This window comes from Ostrinia furnacalis, unplaced genomic scaffold, assembly GCF_004193835.3.
Source record: "Ostrinia furnacalis isolate ACB-3 unplaced genomic scaffold, ASM419383v2 OfSCF7613, whole genome shotgun sequence".
NCBI lineage: Eukaryota > Metazoa > Arthropoda > Insecta > Lepidoptera > Crambidae > Ostrinia > Ostrinia furnacalis.
This window is the reverse complement of record NW_021137852.1, coordinates 101901-122517: the sequence shown is the minus strand read 5'-3', so window position 1 is coordinate 122517 and position 20617 is coordinate 101901. Positions and strand designations below refer to the sequence as shown.

General features: G+C 36.1%; 1 protein-coding gene and 1 pseudogene across 1 annotated transcript; both read right to left on the bottom strand.

Moving 5' to 3' along the window:
- Positions 1-92: 92 nt before the first annotated feature.
- LOC114365697 (uncharacterized) lies at positions 93-5691 on the bottom strand (annotated as a pseudogene).
- A 3907-nt stretch (positions 5692-9598) lies between these two features.
- Or-60 (olfactory receptor 60) lies at positions 9599-16044 on the bottom strand. The gene is made up of 5 exons (XM_028322322.1): positions 15113-16044; positions 12367-12463; positions 12070-12183; positions 11609-11764; positions 9599-9740 (listed from the first exon to the last, which is right to left on the bottom strand). Exons 1-5 carry the CDS (start codon positions 16042-16044, stop codon positions 9687-9689), a joined length of 1353 nt encoding a protein of 450 aa, XP_028178123.1. The 3' UTR covers positions 9599-9686.
- Positions 16045-20617: the final 4573 nt, after the last annotated feature.

Genomic DNA, 20617 nt, shown 5'->3' with positions numbered 1-20617 from the left:
AGACACAAATTGTATCAATAAATTAAAGCTCAGTCTTTGTAACTACGGGTGGAGGCGATAGAATACATAAACTAGGTCTAGGGTTATTGGTAGTTTATTTATTACTTTTGTATAATTTTATACCTGCGGAACAACTGTGATAGTTTAGAGTTAGTCAATGCGTCAATAAAATTAAGCTACAAAGGTGTCAAATATATAAATTAAGAAATCATTTGAGTGTTTTATTCTGCCTTCTGACTCAACACTGCATAATATGAATACGCTGCCTTCATTATCTGCAAATGAAAAAAAGACAAAACAAGTTGGAAGCTGAAAAATTGGCGATAATGTATGAGGGCAAAGACAATGTCTGACGCACAGACGAGGGAAATTCAAGTTAAACACAGCTTTATTTAGTTGTAGGTATGTAGTTAGTAAGCGTTGTTTTGCAACAATACTCATAAGATGAAAAAAACATTATTTTTTGTTTAAATTAAGTGTGAGTTTCGTATTGCCAACTGTTGTCAGCTAATGGATACACAGCTTGGACGAATAAACCACTGGACGCGTAACGAGTGACGTTTTCGTCTTTACCCCGCTAGCACTTGCCAAGGCTAAATTAGCCATGGTAAATGTTGTCAGGTTGTCACTTTGTCAGTATGACGCGAGCTCTCTAAGAGTAAAAATATCACGAAAAATGGGTAAATGCGCCATACTTTATTGCAAAAATTATTCCGGTCACACAAGAAAAGTTTCTTATCACGCGTAAGTACATTTTAAATCTATTATAGTAGCTATTTTTTCGTAAAATAAATAAAATTTGATATGTAAACAAAATATGATTACGTTATTTTAAAAAGTACTCATTGTACATGTAAATGCTTAAAACATGTAGCATATTTAATTTGGTTGGATTATAGGTTTCATTCATTCATTCACATCTCATTTTTTATGACGTAAAGGGCTTGAAAAATGTCGATAAGTTTATCGATATACCAAACAAACTGAAACTGAAATTATTCAAATTAATTTTAGATTTCCAGTGGATCCAAATAGAAGGAGAAAGTGGATAGAGGCAGTCAGAAGACAAAATACGTGGATTCCAACTAAAAACCACTGCATTTGTAGCATTCATTTTGCGGAAGAATCGGACGGATTCTCATCAACAAAATACTGTGACATTAGGATATACCAGCTCGCCTGTACGTACAGGCCGGCACGCACACATTCATACCCTGATACACCACTTCGAGTGCAAACTTCACACAGTTGACACATTTACGCGGCGAAAAAAAAACACAAATACGACATGTCTTGCGTGGTGAAATTGTGTAAAAACCGTTCTGATCGAACGAACAAAAATCAAGGAATCACATTTCACAGGTAAACTAATAATCTAATCACTTATTTCCCCGATTTTATAAACATTAAAATATTAAAATCAAACGTCAATCACCCGACAAAATAATACGTCAAAAGCCAGTGTTCTCAGTTATTTACGTGGGAAAATTACCCGAAAAGTGGGAAATCTATAATTTTAAGACTTTTTAGGTTTTTATTACGCATACTATTGAAATAAAATAATGTATCATAATAACTGTGTTTTAATGGGATAATATATATTTTCGTAGGCAGATTTGATCCTTCCCAAGGGCGTGGAACTACGAAATTCAAATTTTCTTATATTTTTGCAAGTCAGTGTCAGGTTGTATGTTAAAATCTATCAGAGATAATAATATTGATGATACATAAGAATATGATTACGTAGGTACACAAGATTGATAATTTGTAACTGCGTGAATCGTACCTGACACTGACTTGCAAACAAAGTAAGAAAATTTGAAAATTTCGCGTCTACCTCAACGTATTCATCTTTCATCCTTTTCAAATGGCACGATATAATTTCGTCTACATTTCCAAGTAACATATCTGCCCATCTATGTTTTTCTTAAGATAAATGGGTAAAATGTTTTGGCTAACATGGCATCCCTAAATTCACTCACACAATAGACAAACGCCAAAATTTTGCGTCACAGTTTTGTTGTAGCGCGAGTTCCGTCCGCCTTTTTTTATAGGTCCATGGTGTTTCCTTAGAAATTTTGTAGGTTTCGTGTCCAGTGGTTTATTCGTCCAAGATACACAGTCATGGCCATAAGTGACATACCTACTCCTATTCAAACTACACCGTATACCTACTTACACACCCCCAAAAATCAGTCGTTAATATAAAGCAAAGCCCTCATCATTAGAGATGGGTAGTGGGTAAAAACCCATTTCACCCGATTGGGTTTAAACCGGGTGATTCGGGTAAAAACCCGGTTTTTACCCATTATCACCCATTCTGGCGGGTGAAAACAAAAATAGCGTTTTTTTAAAGTGAGAAATGGTATTTGTTGCTAAGGGGACGTTCTAGTGTTACGTAATGCAANATTAATTATACGTATATTTTCTACTTTGCCGAACTTTAGCGCGAGAACGGTTTGTCCAAAACATATGAATTTGGTCTTATTCAATGCAGGATTAAGTGCCCTTCAACCGTCATGAAGACCATTTTTTGATAGGGTAAGTTCTTTACGCGGTATAACCAGAAAACCGAAAAATTGCCTCTTTCGGGGGCCCCCACCACTTAAGCACAACTCCGTCGAAGTCGAAAACTTAGGAGAGTCTTAATGGGCAACCAATAAAGCCATTAAAACAATAAAATCTTTTGTAGGAATTATTTCCGATTTAAAAGCTAATTCTACTGGACTAAATTAAAAGAAAAATTTAGATTCCTTACATCAAGGTGTACCTAAATCACCCCCATGTATATTATACGATTGTGCTTAGTTTAGGAGATTGAGTTAATTTTGTGATATTTTAAAATTTTATGACCTAGTAGGCTTTAAACATTTTTATCTTTTTTTTTGGGTTGACTTTTTTCAGATTTCTTTTTTTCGACAGATTTGTTATGAATTGCAGATGTTTGAAAACAATAATCACCTTTCTATCTTTGATTTAAGATACAAAACTTTTGCTAGAAACATTAAAATTATGCTTTTATCAGAACACTATCAAATTTTCAACTTAAAAGTTTAAGTAAAAAAAAGAACTTCCATAGGTCCAAAACCATTTTAAAAACTGCGCCGTTTCCTGAACTCTCACAATAATACAAAAAAACATGTACTTAATAGGCCTCTATTTCCTGTAATCGGTCCACTAAAGTGGTAAGACGGAGATTCCTATACATGTTTTTGACTTTCTTAGAGTGAATTAATATTGGGAATCCTCTACGTTTACATTACGTAGAACAGATTTAAAGCAGTTACTAGGCAGAACATGTTTTTATTCTCAACGAGGAAGCTCTTGCCCTTCATCACACCTGGAGGAAACTGATGATTAGGCTGAAGGTGGAAGGGAACTTCAACTACAGGGGAACTATGGCTTCCTACCTCCAAATGCCGGAATACAGTAATGCTTTTAACATGTATTTTNAAAATTATTTGTTTTCACCCGGTGTAAACACCCACGGGTGGAATGAAACGGGGTTTTACCCTCATGTGGGTTTTTACCCGGGTGGAAACCCATCTCTACTCATCATCATTATAACAAGCATCTTAAGAAGGCGCCAAGCCTTGCGCATGCGCTCCCACATTGCACTGTGTCACTTCTATTCATACTGTACACACTTATGCCAAACTTGGTGAGCCATAGGCGTCTGACTCGGCTCCTATTTATACAACACCAATTACTTACCGCCACAAAGCAGTCGTTGTTCATGTAAGCGAAGCCCGCAGCAGACAAGCGGAGCGGACGCTGTGCCCTCATCATCACCATGATGAGCATCCTCCGAAGGCTCGGCGGCATGCGCTCCCACTTACACTCCATCACTGCATCTGAGATGCGAGCCGCCTGGAGGTAAGTAACTTTTTATTTATTAAACACATTATGATAGAGTCAAGAAATATAGGTAGGTAAACGTCTGCTGGCTGAGAATAAAATACAATTTATTTGCATTAAAAGTGGTAATATTCTGAAAAAAATATACTTACTTCTAACGTAAGCTCATTTCCAGTGAAACATTGTAGACCTAGTTGAATAATCATGGCCATGAAGAATGCTAGGGAAGTAACCAGACGAATAGATTTGAAGCTAGAAGCATCTTGCTGAAATTTTAAATTTACATTACAGCACTTCCATGGTATTTTATGTCACAGAAAGATAACGGAAGAAATGAATAAAAGACAGATTAGAGAATTCTTTTTTACCTATGTGCAAATAATATTACGCAATTAATGCTATTACTTAGTTAATATTAATAATTATGGCTATTACCGAAACTTGGACCATTACTACGCAAATGGCCGTCATCTATCTATCTATATATATAAAAATGAAACCCGTTTCGTGTTGTCACGGCATCACGTGTGAACGGCTGAACCGATTTCGATAATTCTTTTTTTTAAATGTTTGTGGAAGTCCAAGGATGGTTCTTACGGAAAAAAATATTAAGAAAATCTCTACGCTAAGGCGGTACGAAGTTCGCCGGGTCAGCTAGTGCTAGATATAAGTGGAGTCATGAATTCGTACGAGTAAGTCTCCGCAAAATTCTCGACGCATCTGAAATGTAAACAGTTTTGGTCGAAGGACATAGAATAAGTATTTTTTCTTGGCAGCTCAAACAGCTTGATTTATGGCCATCTGCTCACTGCCTTATTTTATTAACTAAGGCACCCTGTTAGTACCTGGTGTTGTCGGAAGCAATTTTTCAATGTTTCTTGCAGCGTTAACTCTACCTCTTTCTCTGAAAAGCGAGCCAACACAAGATCTTCCATCTCATCGTGCGTAGTGTGGTCAAAACTTTCTTCGTCATTTGGAATCACCGCTTTCGAAAAATCATGCTGATGTTTTGCATTCATATACATCTTTATTATAGTGCGATCGTATGCCGTCACAATAGCTTCTCGTAATATAGTAAACTGCGAGCTCATGAGCAGTATAACAGACCCAATAAATGTGTCGATTCCCAGAACAATTATGCCCCGTCCATAATAAACCCATCGTTTGAAGTGCGGAAGCAGAAATGTACGATTGGTCTGACTGATAATTCCATGGAATGTAAATCGCCCATGGAAGGGCTCGTGGAGGCTTAATTGACGATGCATTTAATTTTGCGACTTCAGCTCTCCAACGAAAATCCATTATTGTACTATAAACATCCGTGTTCGCAATAACTAACCAACCGAAAAACACGAATGATGCAGACATTATTCTTGTGATTTCAGAATGACTGTTGCTCGATTTTTTCTATTGTTTTGATAAAAATTGTACAAATCCACTTCTAGAGTTCGCACGATGTCCTGTATCTGAAGGTTCTTGAAGTAAAAGATGCAGAGTTTGATGAGGGTTAGGTCGTGGGTGATGACGAACGAGATGCTGATCATAAAACGATCGATGTCTTTCTCACCGATGAAAGGATCGATGGACTCGAGTGTGACGAAGCCGATCACGCACAACACTTGCGTTACAATGGAGTAGTAGAGATACCAGCCATGGAAGTTTCTCGTGTCGCCTTGATCAGGGTGGTGCCACAAGCCCAGACCCAAGACTCTAAAAAGGATATAATGAAAGTAAAAATAGCGCGTAGGCCGACTTACAGAAGCCATGGTGCCTAAAGCAGTGATTTATCAACAAGTAACGAATGTTCAATTCCCTTGAATTTACTCATTAAAATTTCACGGTTAACCAACGACGAATAACACAATAATTACAGGGTGGGTGGGTACCACGTTGCAAGAATCAATTATAAATGACACTTACGGACATTTGTAGGAGCTGGCCGTCTTCAATCGTAATATTATTTGGGATTTCTAAAAATTCTTTAAAACTCATTTACCTATTTTCATGAATTGTTAAAAACAATCACTACACCTGAACTCGGCGTTACACCTGAAGTCGCTATACAGGGTGGCCAAAACAGTGAGTAGGCCAGTAGAATTAAACACAAAAATTGATTAAATCGGAAATAATTCCTACAAAAGATTTTTTTGCTTTAATGGCTTCATTGGTTGCCCATTAAGACTCTCCTAAGTTTTCGACTTCGACGGAGTTGTGCTTAAGTGGTGGGGGCCCCTGAAAGGGGCGTTTTTTCGGTTTTCCGGTTATACCGCGTAAAGGACTTACCCTATCGAAAAGTGGTCTTCATGACGGTTAAAGGGCACTTAATCCTGCATTGAATAAGACCAAATTCATATGTTTTGGACAAACCGTTCTCGCGCTAAAGTTCGGCAAAGTAGAAAATATACGTATAATTAAAATGACCCTCTCCACGTCCAATGGCTTGTTTAAATCTGTTCTACGTAATGTAAACTTAGAGGATTCCCAATATTAATTCACTCTAAGAAAGTCAAAAACATGTAACGGAATCTCCGACTTACCACTTTAGTGGACCAATTACAGGAAATAGTGGCCTATTAAGTAGATCTTTTTTTGTATTATTATGAATGTTCAGGAAACGGAGCAGTTTTTAAAATGGTTTTGGACCTATGGAAGTTCTTTTTTTTACTTAAACTTTTAAGTTGAAAATTTGATAGTGTTGTGATAAAAGCATAATTTTAATGTTTCTAGCAAAACTTTTGTATCTTGAATCAAAGATAGAAAGGTGATTATTTTTTTCAAACATCTGCAATTCATAACAAATCTGTCGAAAAAAAAGAAATCTGAAAAAAGTTAACCCAAAAAAAAGATAAAAATGTTTAAAGCCTACTAGGTCATAAAATTTTAAAATATCACAAAATTAACTCTATCTCCTAAACTAAGCACAATCGTATAATATACATGGCGGTGATTTAGGTACACCTTGATGTAAGAAATCTAAATTTTTCTTTTAGACCTCACTGTTTTGGCCACCCTGTATATGAATTTTGTACTAAAATATTATGTTCATGGCAGTCAATCCAAAGTTGATTTGAAAAACCATAACTCGAAAAGTATTTTTAGTCCGATATCAAAGTTTTTTATTTAAATCAAAGTTCTAGTGTGCAGAAAATATCCAACAAAAACTTTTCTCTACTCCAATTTTTAACACTCTGTATTAAAAGCGATTGCCATTGAATTTTATTAATACCAGATATAGTAATTATAGATAGAGCAAATGCCAGTCAGCACAAAATTTGAATTTGTGCAATGAATGCCTTCTGTCGTTATTTTTATAAAATCTGAAAGTCTGTTAGCGCATGCTCACTACGTTGGACCATCATGAAGGTTGGGTCATCGAGGCTTTGGCAGCCTTGTGCTTATTTGGCAAGGGATTGGAAAGGTCAAAACTGGCTGATGAGGAAAAATCATCTAATTATTGCCCAGGGTGGAATTTTATAATGCCACCTGGAGGGCCAGTACTCATAATACTGTAAGACAGAAAAATTTACTTAAAGAAAACATTCCTTTATTTTTGAAAAGAAAGAGAATTGCATTCAAAGATTTCCGAATGATTTTTATTTTTAATAGGTTCAGAGTTGAAATCCCCTAGAAGATGGCGAGCAATACCATCCTGTCACACCAAAGCAGCTTCATTCAGAACTTATGATGTAAGTACTTACGACCTAAATAATTATAGACATAGAACATTTAATTTTTATAAGACAGTCTTGAGAACAAACGACCTTCTGATGAATGCCAATTAAAATAATAGCTTTGACAAAATAATCATACGATTCAAGGAGTAAATGCAATTAGGAGCCTACTATGGTTAATGGAGTTTTTAATTTGAGACCAATCTACACTCGTAGTTACAATTTTCATTTTCAATATTGTTGGAGAATATCAATGAAAGTAAATACTAGGCATTTGAGTAATTATGAATGCCGATTAACTTTGCATCTAATTGTTATTGAAATCGATTTATTTATCTAGAAGCACGTGTCCTGTAAAACTTCAGAGAAGTATCTATTGGTGCCAATGCTTTGAAGTACCTGCATACAAAGAACGACCAGGAAAAAACTAACACTTACTTACGTGTCCCATAAAATGTTTCTTACAATTAGACACAAATTATATCAATAAATTTTAAAGTCCAGTCGTAGTGACTACTCGGTGGAGGCAGATAAAGTACATAACTACTTATACTATCAGAATGTGTTGACGCTATCTAGCAAACCATTTACGGTAAAATAATGAGAAACAAGATACCTAAATACTAGGTTGACTATCACAAACCTACCACAGTTGTAATAGTCCAGTCAATAAAGCATTATAGATGGAAAACTGTAGAACACAATTTCTGACTTCAGGACTTTATTTAGACTAGTTAGGAGGTGAACATAGCAAAAGTCCCCGCCCTTAGCCCTTGAGCCGGCGGGGAGAGGGGGGATTAAAGGTGCCACTTTTCGGTATTTAGCTTAATCCTCGGAAACTATGCGTCCTAGTGACATGACTACTTTGAACCAAAAAAAGCATATTCAATTTGCTACAGATGAGATAGACAAGTTTTTCTATAAATTGTATAGTTTTCGCGGCATCTGCTCTAGAAGGTCTGTAATATTGGAAATTTTATTTTTGTCTTACATGTTCCCATCAGGAGAAAATCGACTAAATCAACATTGAGCAATCATTCTAGACATGCGGGAGCATGTTAAGCCTAGTTCCAGCGAGGGGACTACACCGTGCGTATATTTAGACGAATCACTTTGAGCCACTTTTGACTCCTCATCACTCAAAAACTACTGTGCATTAACACTTCAAATTTGGCTCATGTGTTGAGACTTGCAAGATATACATCAGTTTCAAATTTCATAAATATGCCTCAAACGGTTCTTTAGATATTGACGTCCAAAAATCTACATGTCTGACCTATAGACCAAATTCTAACCACTTCCAGATGACCTCGAAGGTTCAAATTTGGCATCCAGAAAGGTAGTTATGTAAATACAAAGGAACAAATAAAAAACCAGTAAATTTTAACATTTCACATGTGATAGATAGATTTTAGTGCTCTAAATATCGATTTTTGAACGTCAATACCTAAATAACCGTTTGAGGTATATTTATGAAATTTGAAGCTGATGTATATCTTGCAAGTCTCAATACATGAGCCAAATTTGAAGTGTTAATGCACAGTAGTTTTTGAATGATGAGGAGTCAAAAGTGGCTCTAATTGGTTCGTCTAAATATACGCACGGTGCAGTCCCCTCCATGGAACTAGGCTTAACATGCTCCCGCATGTCTATAGTGTTTGCTCAATGTTGATTTAGTCGATTTTCTCCTGAAAGGAACATGTAAGACAACAATAAAATTTCCAATTTTACAGACCTTCTAGAGCAGATGCCGCAAAAACTATACAAGATATAGAAAAACTTGACTGTTTCACCTGTAGCAAATTGAATAAGCTTTTTTTGGTTCATAGTAGTCATGTCACTAGGACGCATAGTTTCCGAGGATTAAGCGAAAAACCGAAAAGTGGTACCTTTAAACCCCCCTCTCCCCGCCGGCTCAAGGGCTAAGGGCGGGGACTTTTGCTATGTTCACCACCTAACTAGGCTAAATAAAGTCCCGAGGTCAGAAATTGTGTTCCATGGATTTCTCTCTACACCGTCGTTAAGGCATTCATTGACTGGACTATAAGTTTATTTATTACAACTGTGGTAGGTTTGTGATAGTCAATGCTTCGATCGATTTATTTGTATAAGCTACAAAGTGTCAAATATTATTATAAGAGAATTTATTTGAGTGTTTTATTTTGTCTTCTGACTCAATACTGCATAATACGAATACGCTGCCTTCATTATCTGGAAATAAGACACAAAATAGGTTAGAAGCTGGAATATACATGAAAATCTTGAACAATTTTTGGTGACAATGTATTAGGGCAAAAACAAAGACTTGCAAAATGTATGCATGACGCACGTAAGAAGGCATATTATCAAATTGAACACAGTCTTTTATTTAGTTGTACGCGTAATGAAGAGGCGCTGTTTTCCAACAAAAATGTTATTGTTCATCATGTGCCGACGCGACGGTTGAAAATATTAAGGCTGAGTTGCACCATCTAACTACTTTAACTTTGACAAACGTCAAAAATCTGTCAAACTCTATACAAAAAGCACCGGTTATTGTTAATGTTACGGTTAAAATAAGGTGGTGCAACTCAGCCTAAGTATTTTTATTCGTATTACCAATGAACTTGTCTTCTATTGGAGACACGCCCAAAATTATTATTCTTGGAGTTTTATCCTCAAAACATTTAACTTCTTTGTATATCACGTGATTATCATCACGATTACAATCATATTTCGAACTAGCGGCCGCCCGCGACTTCGTACGCGTGGATCCCGTTTTACCCCCTTCATCTAACTTACGCGGTTTATATTTTTTCATACAAATGTTTTTTCCCGCTAACTCCCGTTCCCGTGGGAATTTTGCAATATCCTGTTGTAACTAACCTTTAAGTTTACTAAGGTACCTGCATGCCAAATTTCAAGCGTCTAACTTAAGCGATTTTTCATACAAAAGGCTAATTCCTGTTCCCGTGGAAATTCCTAAGTATACTTTAACCTGCCCAGGAGTATGAAGAATAATTGTACCAAGTTTCGTTAAAATACGTCGAGTACTTTTTGTTTCTATAAGGAACATACAGACGGACAGACAGACAGACAGACAGACAAAAATTTTACTGATTGCATTTTTGGCATCAGTATCGATCACTAATCACCCCCTGATAGTTATTTTGAAAATATATTTCATGTACAGAATTGACCTTTCTACAGATTTATTATAAGTAGTTATACAGGGTGGAAACGATAAGTGATCTCACTCGATTATTTCTAAACTATACAAGATATTGAAAAACTGGTTACTGATCCTGAAAGTGCTTCACGAGCTCTTTTAAACGTACCAATAATAGGTTACAGAATAAACTGGAACTATCCGAAAATTCAATGTTTCCAGCTTCCATACTAAATGTATGCCAACCACAATATTAGAAATGTAATTTATTTTTTGTTAAATAATAAACTTAAAAAGTCGGTTGAATAAACTCGTAACTTGCATCTTATTTGAAATTATTTGTGGAAAACATTAGTTTATAGGCTTTACTTGCTATAATATTATCAAGAGATGAGTGCCATGACTGTGATAGTACTAAATGTATGGAAGGTGGAAACATTGAATTTTTGGATAGATCCAGTTTATTTTGTAAGCTATTGTTGATACCGTTGGATAGAGCTCGTGAAGCACTTTTAGGATCAGTAACTAGTTTTGCGATATCTTGTGTAGTTTTTAATATTATGTAATTTTACCAAATGTATGGAAGCTGGAAACATTGAATTTTCGGATAGTTCCAGTTTATTCTGTAACCTATTATTAGTACCGTTTGAAAGAGCTTGTCAAGCACTTTCAGTATCAGTAACCAGTTTTTCGATATCTTGTATAGTTTAAAAATAATGGAGTGAGATCACTTATCGTTTCCACCCTGTAGATAAGAGCCACCATAGCGAATAACACTCCAATTCAAAACCCCAAGCGGTCGCATATGACAGCGTAACATTTGATTATTCTCTATTGTGTCTTGATTAGCAGGGTCTTAAGGTCTACGTCAAAACTTGATGAGCCATAGGCTTCTGACCCGGCTTCTATTTAATCTGTAACACGTACTTACCGCGAGAAAGCAGTCGTTGTTCATGTAAGCGAAACCCGCAGCAGACAAGCGGAGCGGGCGCTGTGCTCGCATCATCACCATGATGAGCATCCTCCGAAGGCTCGGCGGCATGCGCTCCCACTTGCACTGCATCACGGCATCGGCGATGCGAGATGCCTTTAAGGCAAGTTATTTTTGAAACAATTCAAACACAGATTTTTATATAAGATAGAGTCAAGAAACATAGTTAATGGTGAGCTTTTAAAGATTTTTTTCAGTCTGCGATTTCAGCGGATTAAATTAATGTTTTGAATCAGTTAAATGCAAATTTTATTTGCGTTTAAACAGTTCCGTAAATATTATAGTAATCGCATCAAATGTGTTCTAGACTTCAAATTAAGTAGATGAATAGAGACGATCCTTGTTTTCAGCAATTAATCTTTTGCCTGAAAATCGTCTTATGGTAATACATATTTACTTACTTCTAATGTGAGCTCATTTCCAGTAAAACATTGTATAGCCAGTTGAATTATCATAGCTATGAAGAATGCTAGGGAAGTCACCAGACGAATAGATTTGAAGCTAGAAGCATCTTGCTGAAATTCGAAATTTTCAGTACAGTAAGTAAGTATAAGATACGTAATAATATTCTATGTTGCAGAAAGATAACGCAAGAAATGGATATAAGACAGATTAGAGCAATCTTATCTATGTGCAAATGGGAGGAAGTAATATTAATTAATGCTAAACACTAAACTTCAAATTATTATGGCTTTTACCGAAACTTGGACCATTACTACGCAAATGGCCGCCATGCTAGACAGAAGTTGAGTCATGAATCCGTACGAGTAGGTCTCCGCGAATTTCTCGACGCATCTGAAACGCAAAACTTCTATAAACGAAAAATATTCGAGAAAAATTCATCCCAAAAGGTGAATATGAAAGATTATGTTGATTTGAGCGTAGAAAAAAGCCTCAGAGTGACAATATTGGGGTGGTAATCCTGGGATATTGCAGTTTGTCTCCACGTTGATCGCAGACCCTTATTGCTTTCATATTGGGTGTGATTTGACATTTTTTGCTAGGCCTAACGGTGTCCCTTAAAGTGTGTTACCATTTTATGCCGCTTCTATTTGACATAGCGGGCACGTTTTCAATAACCTGAGCAGGGTGATTTACCGACCCCGTTCTAAGTTATGTTTAAATCAGTTTCTATTGGCAGTCATTTCATTATACGCCTCGGAAGGCAGTATTTGACGTTTTCCCAAGCTGGCAGACGCTAACCTATTTATTCGGGGGTTGCAATGTTTGGCTCGGGCCCGGCGCCGCTCAGCCTCTCAGTTAATTCACAGTGCACTTTATGGTAGTTTAGCAGAGTCTGCTGGCCCTAACAGTCTTTCGTTTGCCAAAAAAATAGAAGCCACGATAGCCGAACGGTGAAGGGGTCGGACTGGCCGACTCGTGATCCGGGGAACGCGGGTTCGGTCCCCGCCGCCGCTCGACTATTGTGGTGAGCTCACTCGTGACACAAGCATATTTAGCTTAGTACGAGGGGCTAACGGGAGTATTAGTAATTTGTGTAATAACAAATTACTAATAATCTTTATAAAAAAAAAAAAAAAAAAAAAAAAAAAAAAAAAAAAAAGTTTCGGCACATCTATTATATTTATAACTTAATCCCGATCGCAGGCCAAATTTGAAGTAAGTTTAGGCTGTATAGTGAATTGGTGGATGTCTCGATACATTAGCCTAATTTGACAAAATATTTTTGCGTCTGCTTTTATATTTCAGATGAACTTTCTTTAGTAAGGCTTCGGTGATTAACAGAACGGTTTGTGCATAGATATGGCTTCTAACATTTAGGCAAGTCGTCCTACATACGAGAGCGTCTGTGGGCATCCCATCTCTGAATACAGAGAATGTAGGTGCCTTTGATTTATGTACGCTACGCCGCCATACGGCTTCCATTCACGTCCTACTTACATGGAGAAGTCTTTCTGCAATACAACCCATCTTTCGTATTGCTTTGCTTATGCATGCCGCATACCTACTTGGAGGATGATGGCAAATATTTTTTCTTGCGTATTATAGCGTTGAGGATTTTATGTGAAGACGTCGATTTATCAGGATATATCTTTTAGATTTATTATACTATTAGTAGTTGAGATATTTTTTATGATTAAAATGTCGCACTAAAATGTAATGCAACATTTAATTTAACAACTAAAATTTAATAATAAGGTTTGTAGAATTATCAATGCACATGCACGTGAAACGGAGTTATTTATACTTATAATAAATCTGTAGAAAGGTCCATTCTGTACATGAAATATATTTTCAAAATAATTATCAGGGGGTGATTAGTGATCGATACTGATGCCAAAAATGCAATCAGTAAAATTTTTGTCTGTCTGTCTGTCTGTCTGTATGTTCCTTATAGAAACAAAAACTACTCGATAGATTTTAACGAAACATGGTACAATTATTCTTCATACTCCTGGGCAGGTTATAGTATACTTAGGAGCAGAGTAGTGAAGGGAAATTTGGGAAAAGAAACTGACTGACTGACATATCAACGCACAGCCTAAACGGCTAAACGTAGACACTTGAAAGGACGTAGCTTAGGTACCGTAGAGGTGCACTAAGAAAAGAATTCCCGAAATTCCCACAGTAGCGGGAATTAGCGGGAAAATAATTTTGTATGAAATAGTTAAACCGCTTAAGTTAGACGCTTGAAATTTGGAATGCAGGTACCTTAGTAATCTTAAAGCTGAATTACAACAGGATATTGCAATATTCCCACGGGAACGGGAGTTAGCGGGAAAAAACATTTCTATGAAAAAATATAAACCGCGTAAGATATCTAGATGAAGGGGGTAAAACGTGATCCATGCGTACGAAGTCGCGGGCGGCCGCTAGTTATTAATAAATATATAAAAAAGTAGTCAGTCTCTACAATAATTAGATAAGTGTCCGTTTAACACAAACTTGTGACATTTTTTTAATTTTTAGTACTGTAGTCTGAGAAAAGTTATCGTCTGCAGTGGTTAATGGTTATAGAGCTGTATCGTACTTTATTGTAGGTACGACTCCGAAAGTTGGAAAATCAGTTCAGAGATAAAAAAGTAATTAGGTAATATTAAGTAGTATTAAAAACCTAAATAGTACCTATCTACTTACATAAAAAGTATAAAAACATAAAACAATCACCTAAAATATATGTATAGTAGAGCCAAGTGTCTGAAACTGGTGTTGTCGTAGACGCTATAGAGATAGGTCACAGTTAGGTCTCACAGAACTAAGCAAAAGCTGCGAATAAATTATGAAGTAATATTAAGTTAGGAAGCACTGCAAAAGCACTGCAAACTAGCACTACAATTTCAGTTGTTATTCTGCAGGAAGCGGTGAATCAGCGCGAGTGTTAATTAAAATTTAACGGGATTCCGGCGCATTCGGCAGCGCAAACAACCTGATTTATGGCCCTCTGCTCACAGCCGAAATAAATAATACACCCTACATACGCACCTTATTAGTACCTGGTGTTGCTGAAAGCAATTTTTCAATGTTTCTTGCAGCGCCAACTCTACCTCTTTCTTTGAAAATCGAGCCAACACGAGAGCTTCCATCCCATCCTGCGTGCTTTGGTCAATTGAAGAATTCTCCTCGTCATTTGAAGACACCGCTTCCAAAGAATCATACTGATGTTTTGCATTGATATACATCTTCGTTATAGTGCGATCGTATGCCGTCACTATTGCTTCTCGCAGTATAGTAAACTGCGAGCTCATGTGCAGTATAACAGACCCAATAAAGGTGTCGATTGCCATAACAATGTGTCCCGTCCATAACAAACCAACCGTTTCAAGTACGAAAGTGGAAATGTACGATTGGTCTGTCTGATATTCCCATGGAATGAAAATGGGCTGTGGAAGGGTTCGAGGAGGCTTAATTGACGATGCATTTAATTTTGCCACTTCAGCTTTCCACCGAAAATCCATTATTGTTCCATAAACATTCGTATTTCCAATAGTTATCCAACCAAAAAACACGAATGATGCGGACATTATTCTTGTGATTCTTACTGTGGCTCGATTTTTTCTATTGTTTTGATAGAAATTGTACAAATCAATTTCTAAAGTGCGCACAATGTCTTGTATCTGATCGTTCTTGAAGTAGAAGATGCAGAGCTTGATGAGGGTTAGGTCGTGGGTGATGACGAACGAGAGGCTGAACATGAACCGATCGATATCTTTCTCACCGATGAAAGGATCGATGGTTTCGAGCCCGACGAAGCCGACCACCCAGACCAGTTGCGTTACAATCGAGTAGTAGAGGTACCAGCCACGGAAGTTCCTTGTGTCGCCTTCATCAGGATGGTGCCACCAGCCCAGACCCAAGAATCTTAAAAGGAGATAATGAAAGTAAAAATAGCGCGTAGGCCGACTAACAGAAGCCATGGTGCCTACAGCAGTGATTACACACAAATAACGAATGATCAACACCCTTGAATTGAGTCATTAAAATTTTACGGTTAGACAACGACGAATAATTACAGGGTTGGTCTTAGTTTGTAAGCATAAATTATGAAACAAACCTACAGGCTATTGTGGGTGTTTTTATCTGGGGGCACGGCAGTGCCCCCGCCAAGTCGAGCGCGAAGCAAACACTGCCGTACCATCCTTTACTGGAACCATTTCGCCGCATTTTCAGGCCCCTATTTGAGAACCTCTGGATAAAACCAGAACGCAGAAATTTTCGTCATCTAGTAAGCTATAATCACATACTTAAAATCCAAAATTTCAAGTCTGTAGGTCATTTAGTTCCGAAGTTATGCGAAAGCAAAGTTTCGCATTTACGACACTCACTCACTCACTCACTCACTGATGATCATCAAAATAGAACTAGTACTTCCCATCAACTCAGAGAGCTGAAATTTGGTACAGAGTTAGGGTTCAATGGCCACATAAAGGGAAAACTATAAAAACTAGGAAAATCGAAGATCTGGAGTAACACCACATTCATAATCAATACTACTCCGGCACCGTGGTGTTCGCCTGTATCGCTCACCGCTAGATGGCGCTAGCGGCGTCCAAGCGGTGTCCAGATTTTTTCCTTTCTAGAGCCCCCCGTCGATTAAGTTGATGTTGTGTAAATTTGCAGTTCGTTGATTTCGTTTATTATATTGTAAGGTTCGCTAAGGTTATGTTATTAAAACAATTCTGATTCGTTGTCCATTTTAAAGGTCGTTGAGTTTATTTGTGTTTAATATCGTAAAAAAATATCGATAAAACGACGACGTTAAATAATTTTGCCACTTTCTACAAAAAGAAGTGAAATCCCACTAAAAACATTCTGTAAAAAACTAGCCAAGTCTCGATGGAGCTGCTTGTTTATCTCTAAAAAGTAATGAAATCTAGACAAAGTCGTGCCAAGTCTATGGTTCCTTACTGCGATTTCTTTATTATTATAGTTAATGTTGTGTGACTTGGCCGTTGAACAATCTTTATTAAGATAATCATACATAAGTATTATTGAAATACGCAGCTTTATTAAACCTACAATTGAATGGTTATTGTTGAATCAACGTTTTCCAAGTGGCAATTTTCCATCGTCAATGGGTAGCGGTTCTGGCGACAGATTGGTGCAATGGTATCATGGAGCACCTGGTTTTGTACCCTTCAACGGCCAAGTCACACAACATTAATTATAATAATAAAGAAATCGCAGTAAGGAACCATAGACTTGGCACGACTTTGTCTAGATTTCATTACTTTTTAGAGATAAACAAGCAGCTCCATCGAGACTTGGCTAGTTTTTTACAGAATGTTTTTAGTGGGATAATATTTTTTGGACAATATTATTATCAAAAGCAAGAATGCATCGATAGGTTAGGTACTGTATTTTGAACCAAAGTGTGAAACGAAACTCTACTATTTTGTAATTTTAAAATAAACAAAAGGTATGCCAAGTTGCAAACACTTCTGTGCAAATACATATTATGTACCTATAGGTAGTAGGTACCTACATTGCAATGTGCATGCAATAAATAGGGTTCACTGTAAAAGGTCCTATGTAGAAATCGTTGGTTCAGATTATAGGTAAGGAAGCTAGTGAAAAGTCTGAAGCTGAATTTAAATATTTCACTAGATTGTGTTAAACAAACTGGAATCAGAGCGTTAAGAAAAAAAGAGAGTTGCAGAGTCTATCTTTGAATGGCTCTAAGGAGAGCTTAATTATGAAGTTAAAATGTAAGTAGTCAGAACTCGACTTACTCGTAGACTTTCCATAGCAATGGAAACTAATAATCACTATTTTAGATACATTTATTGTGTCATGCAACTTCAAAAATACTGCACGCAGTCAGCAGTCACAAAATACAAAATGATATTTACGATGGCTCTAAAAACGTCGAATCTGAATAACGATAAGTATAAAAACTGCAAGCGGTCGTTTAGATTTTTGTTTGGTCACTGATGACCAAAGCAAAACATTGTCTCGTAAATAACACCGCGGACGCTCGTATTTGTTTGACGCAGGCAATAAAAGTTTACAGTGATGCATGCCAGTTGCGTTTGTATTACAGGTTTGCATGTCAAAGGACTTGACTATCGAATTTCAGCGATACCAACCTACGAGGTGCTGGGATTCGTAATTGGAAAAATTGGGAAAAACATTAGTTACTTATGTTAGGCTCGGTTGCACCATCTTACTAACAACTTTGACAAACGTGAATATTCTGTCAAACTTCATACTAAAAGTACTTACCGGTTAATGTTATAGTTATGGTTAAAATTAGGTGGTGCAACTCAGCCTTACTAACTTGGTTGGTTATGATGATGTATGAAAATACATTTTATTTGCTCTTATTTTATGTCATGTTGTATTTTAATATTCGTGAAGTATACAGCTGTTCGTACCTATGTTAGAGATAGAGAGAGTCTAGAAATGTATGTCAAACAAATCTCTCTCTTTCTTCTCTATTTTAACACTCTGTATTACGAAGCAATTGTTATTGAATAATTATTATAGAAACTTAATTGCGTTATATCAGAGCCCTATAATTACGTTACGGTCAACGGGCGTCACGTAGGGCTGAAAGGTGTTAACTTGGGCGGAATAATAAAACTCGAAGACGTTTTAATTAAACATGATTCCGATCACCAATAAAAGTTGAGTAAGCTAATAAACTTAGTAGTTAGTTTGTAATAAACGAAAATGTTATTTTATACTTACGAGTACTTTGTTTCAAATTCTTTATAATAAACAAGATTGAAGAACTTTTGAAGCAAAAAATAAATGTAGAGCTACTTTTTTGATACACCTGCTATTCCTGCGTGGTTGTAATAAATTAACTCAAATAAATATTTAATGCATAATTTACTGAAAGCTTTAAGGCTGTAAAGGCAAAAGGAACTTATCTCTCGTTTTTTATCAGAAAAGGATTCCCGGTTACTTTCTAAATTAGTCGAAAATTAATCATAGCATTATTTTTTACGACTACAAAAACTCATACACTTCTTCCTTATCTACCGTTTAGGCAAGACAAGTCCTTTATTATCTTCTTGCTTACGTAATCAAATGAGTCTTTCTTAAAATTTTGTTTTGTATTGCATTGACAAGTTAGTAAGTCAACACCAAAGGTCAGGAAAAGAGACTCTATGAATGATTATTAGAATTTTGTATTTTTTTTTAATAATTTTTATACTTAATGACGTTATTTCACTGAAGTGACAAGCAAATAAATAAGTTTTGGTGTATTACGTTCCTAATAATCGAAAAATAGAATGTAAAGACGAACAGACTGAACTGACTTTAAGATTTATATAAGTAATTAGTTGATCCTGAAAAACGTAGCAAAATGAAAAATTTTAATTATTAAGAATTAAGCCCAATAAATATTTATGTTATTTTCTATGGTGATCTAGAGCTAGACGCTTTCCCATTATTGACATACGTAATTGAAAAAATAAAGATTCTCTTTCTTTTCTTAAGCTTAAGACTCCGCTAAGTTTGTAAACGCTATCGAAGCGTAGAGGCATAAATCTGAAAACAAATTAACTCTAAGTTTCACCCGATGGGAAAAGAAAACCGCAAATTTCTTCCGCATTCTAACTTTATAGTCAAATTAGTTTTATTTTCTTAAATATACACGATTTGTAATATTCTAGGTACATGAAGCATTATCGAAAATACGAAAACAACATATTTTATGTTAAATGGTAGAGCGATGATGTAGGTACCTACTCGTATGAAAATTAAGTTTTATAAGATTTCATGATATCTTACGATGAAAGCTGAAATGCTATTGTTCGAGAGAGGTAAATATGCCAAAGAAATCATGTCTATTTATATCACTTTCAGGAATGAAAGAAAATGAACGGATACTAAAGTTTGCACGCTGCAAAGTAGGTACGAACTTAATGCACATCGGAGGATAAAGTACCTCACACAAGTAAAACTAGATGTCGCTAGAGGTTCTGAAAGTGAAAAACTCTATTAATTTCAGGAAAATAATGCTATGGACGTAATAATTTGTTGACATGTAACGTTACTAAGACGAGTGAATTATTTTCAGTTATAAGCATTTCAATACGGACTTTAAACAGTGTGACAAATTAAAATTTTGTTCACAAATGTGCGCGCGCAGGACTCTACATCTTTGCAGCGCTGTAGCGCTTTAACGTTTTTAGGAGTTTTAGAGACATTTACTTCTGCTGATGTTTCCAGATGTTAACCTATTACTAAATTTCGTTAGCGATGTTTTACTTGTACTATAATGTTACAATATTAACTTATCATTAGGGCGTAACTCTTTGACTTATCATTGAAAAATATAAGAAATTCACTATGTAGAGTCATTGCCCCACAGACCACTGTGCTTGTACAATTACCTTTTATTATTCACTACTGACTTTTTTGTAAAAAGTCCTGAATTGAAAATATAATTTTTAACTCTGTTAAATGAATTTGATGAATCAATTAAGTTTTTATTTATAAGATTCTTGTATTTTTTTATATTTGGAGCCCTAC

Excerpts from the sequence above, each read along its gene's own strand:
- Or-60 (XM_028322322.1), bottom strand. The coding sequence starts at position 16,044 with ATGGCTTCTGTTAGTCGGCCTACGCGCTATTTTTACTTTCATTATCTC. Across the intron at positions 12,184-12,366 it reads TAGTAATGGTCCAAGTTTCG|CAAGATGCTTCTAGCTTCAA; the intron begins GTAAAAGCCATA and ends TTCGAATTTCAG. Across the intron at positions 9,741-11,608 it reads ACAACGACTGCTTTCTCGCG|ATAATGAAGGCAGCGTATTC; the intron begins GTAAGTACGTGT and ends TCTTATTTCCAG.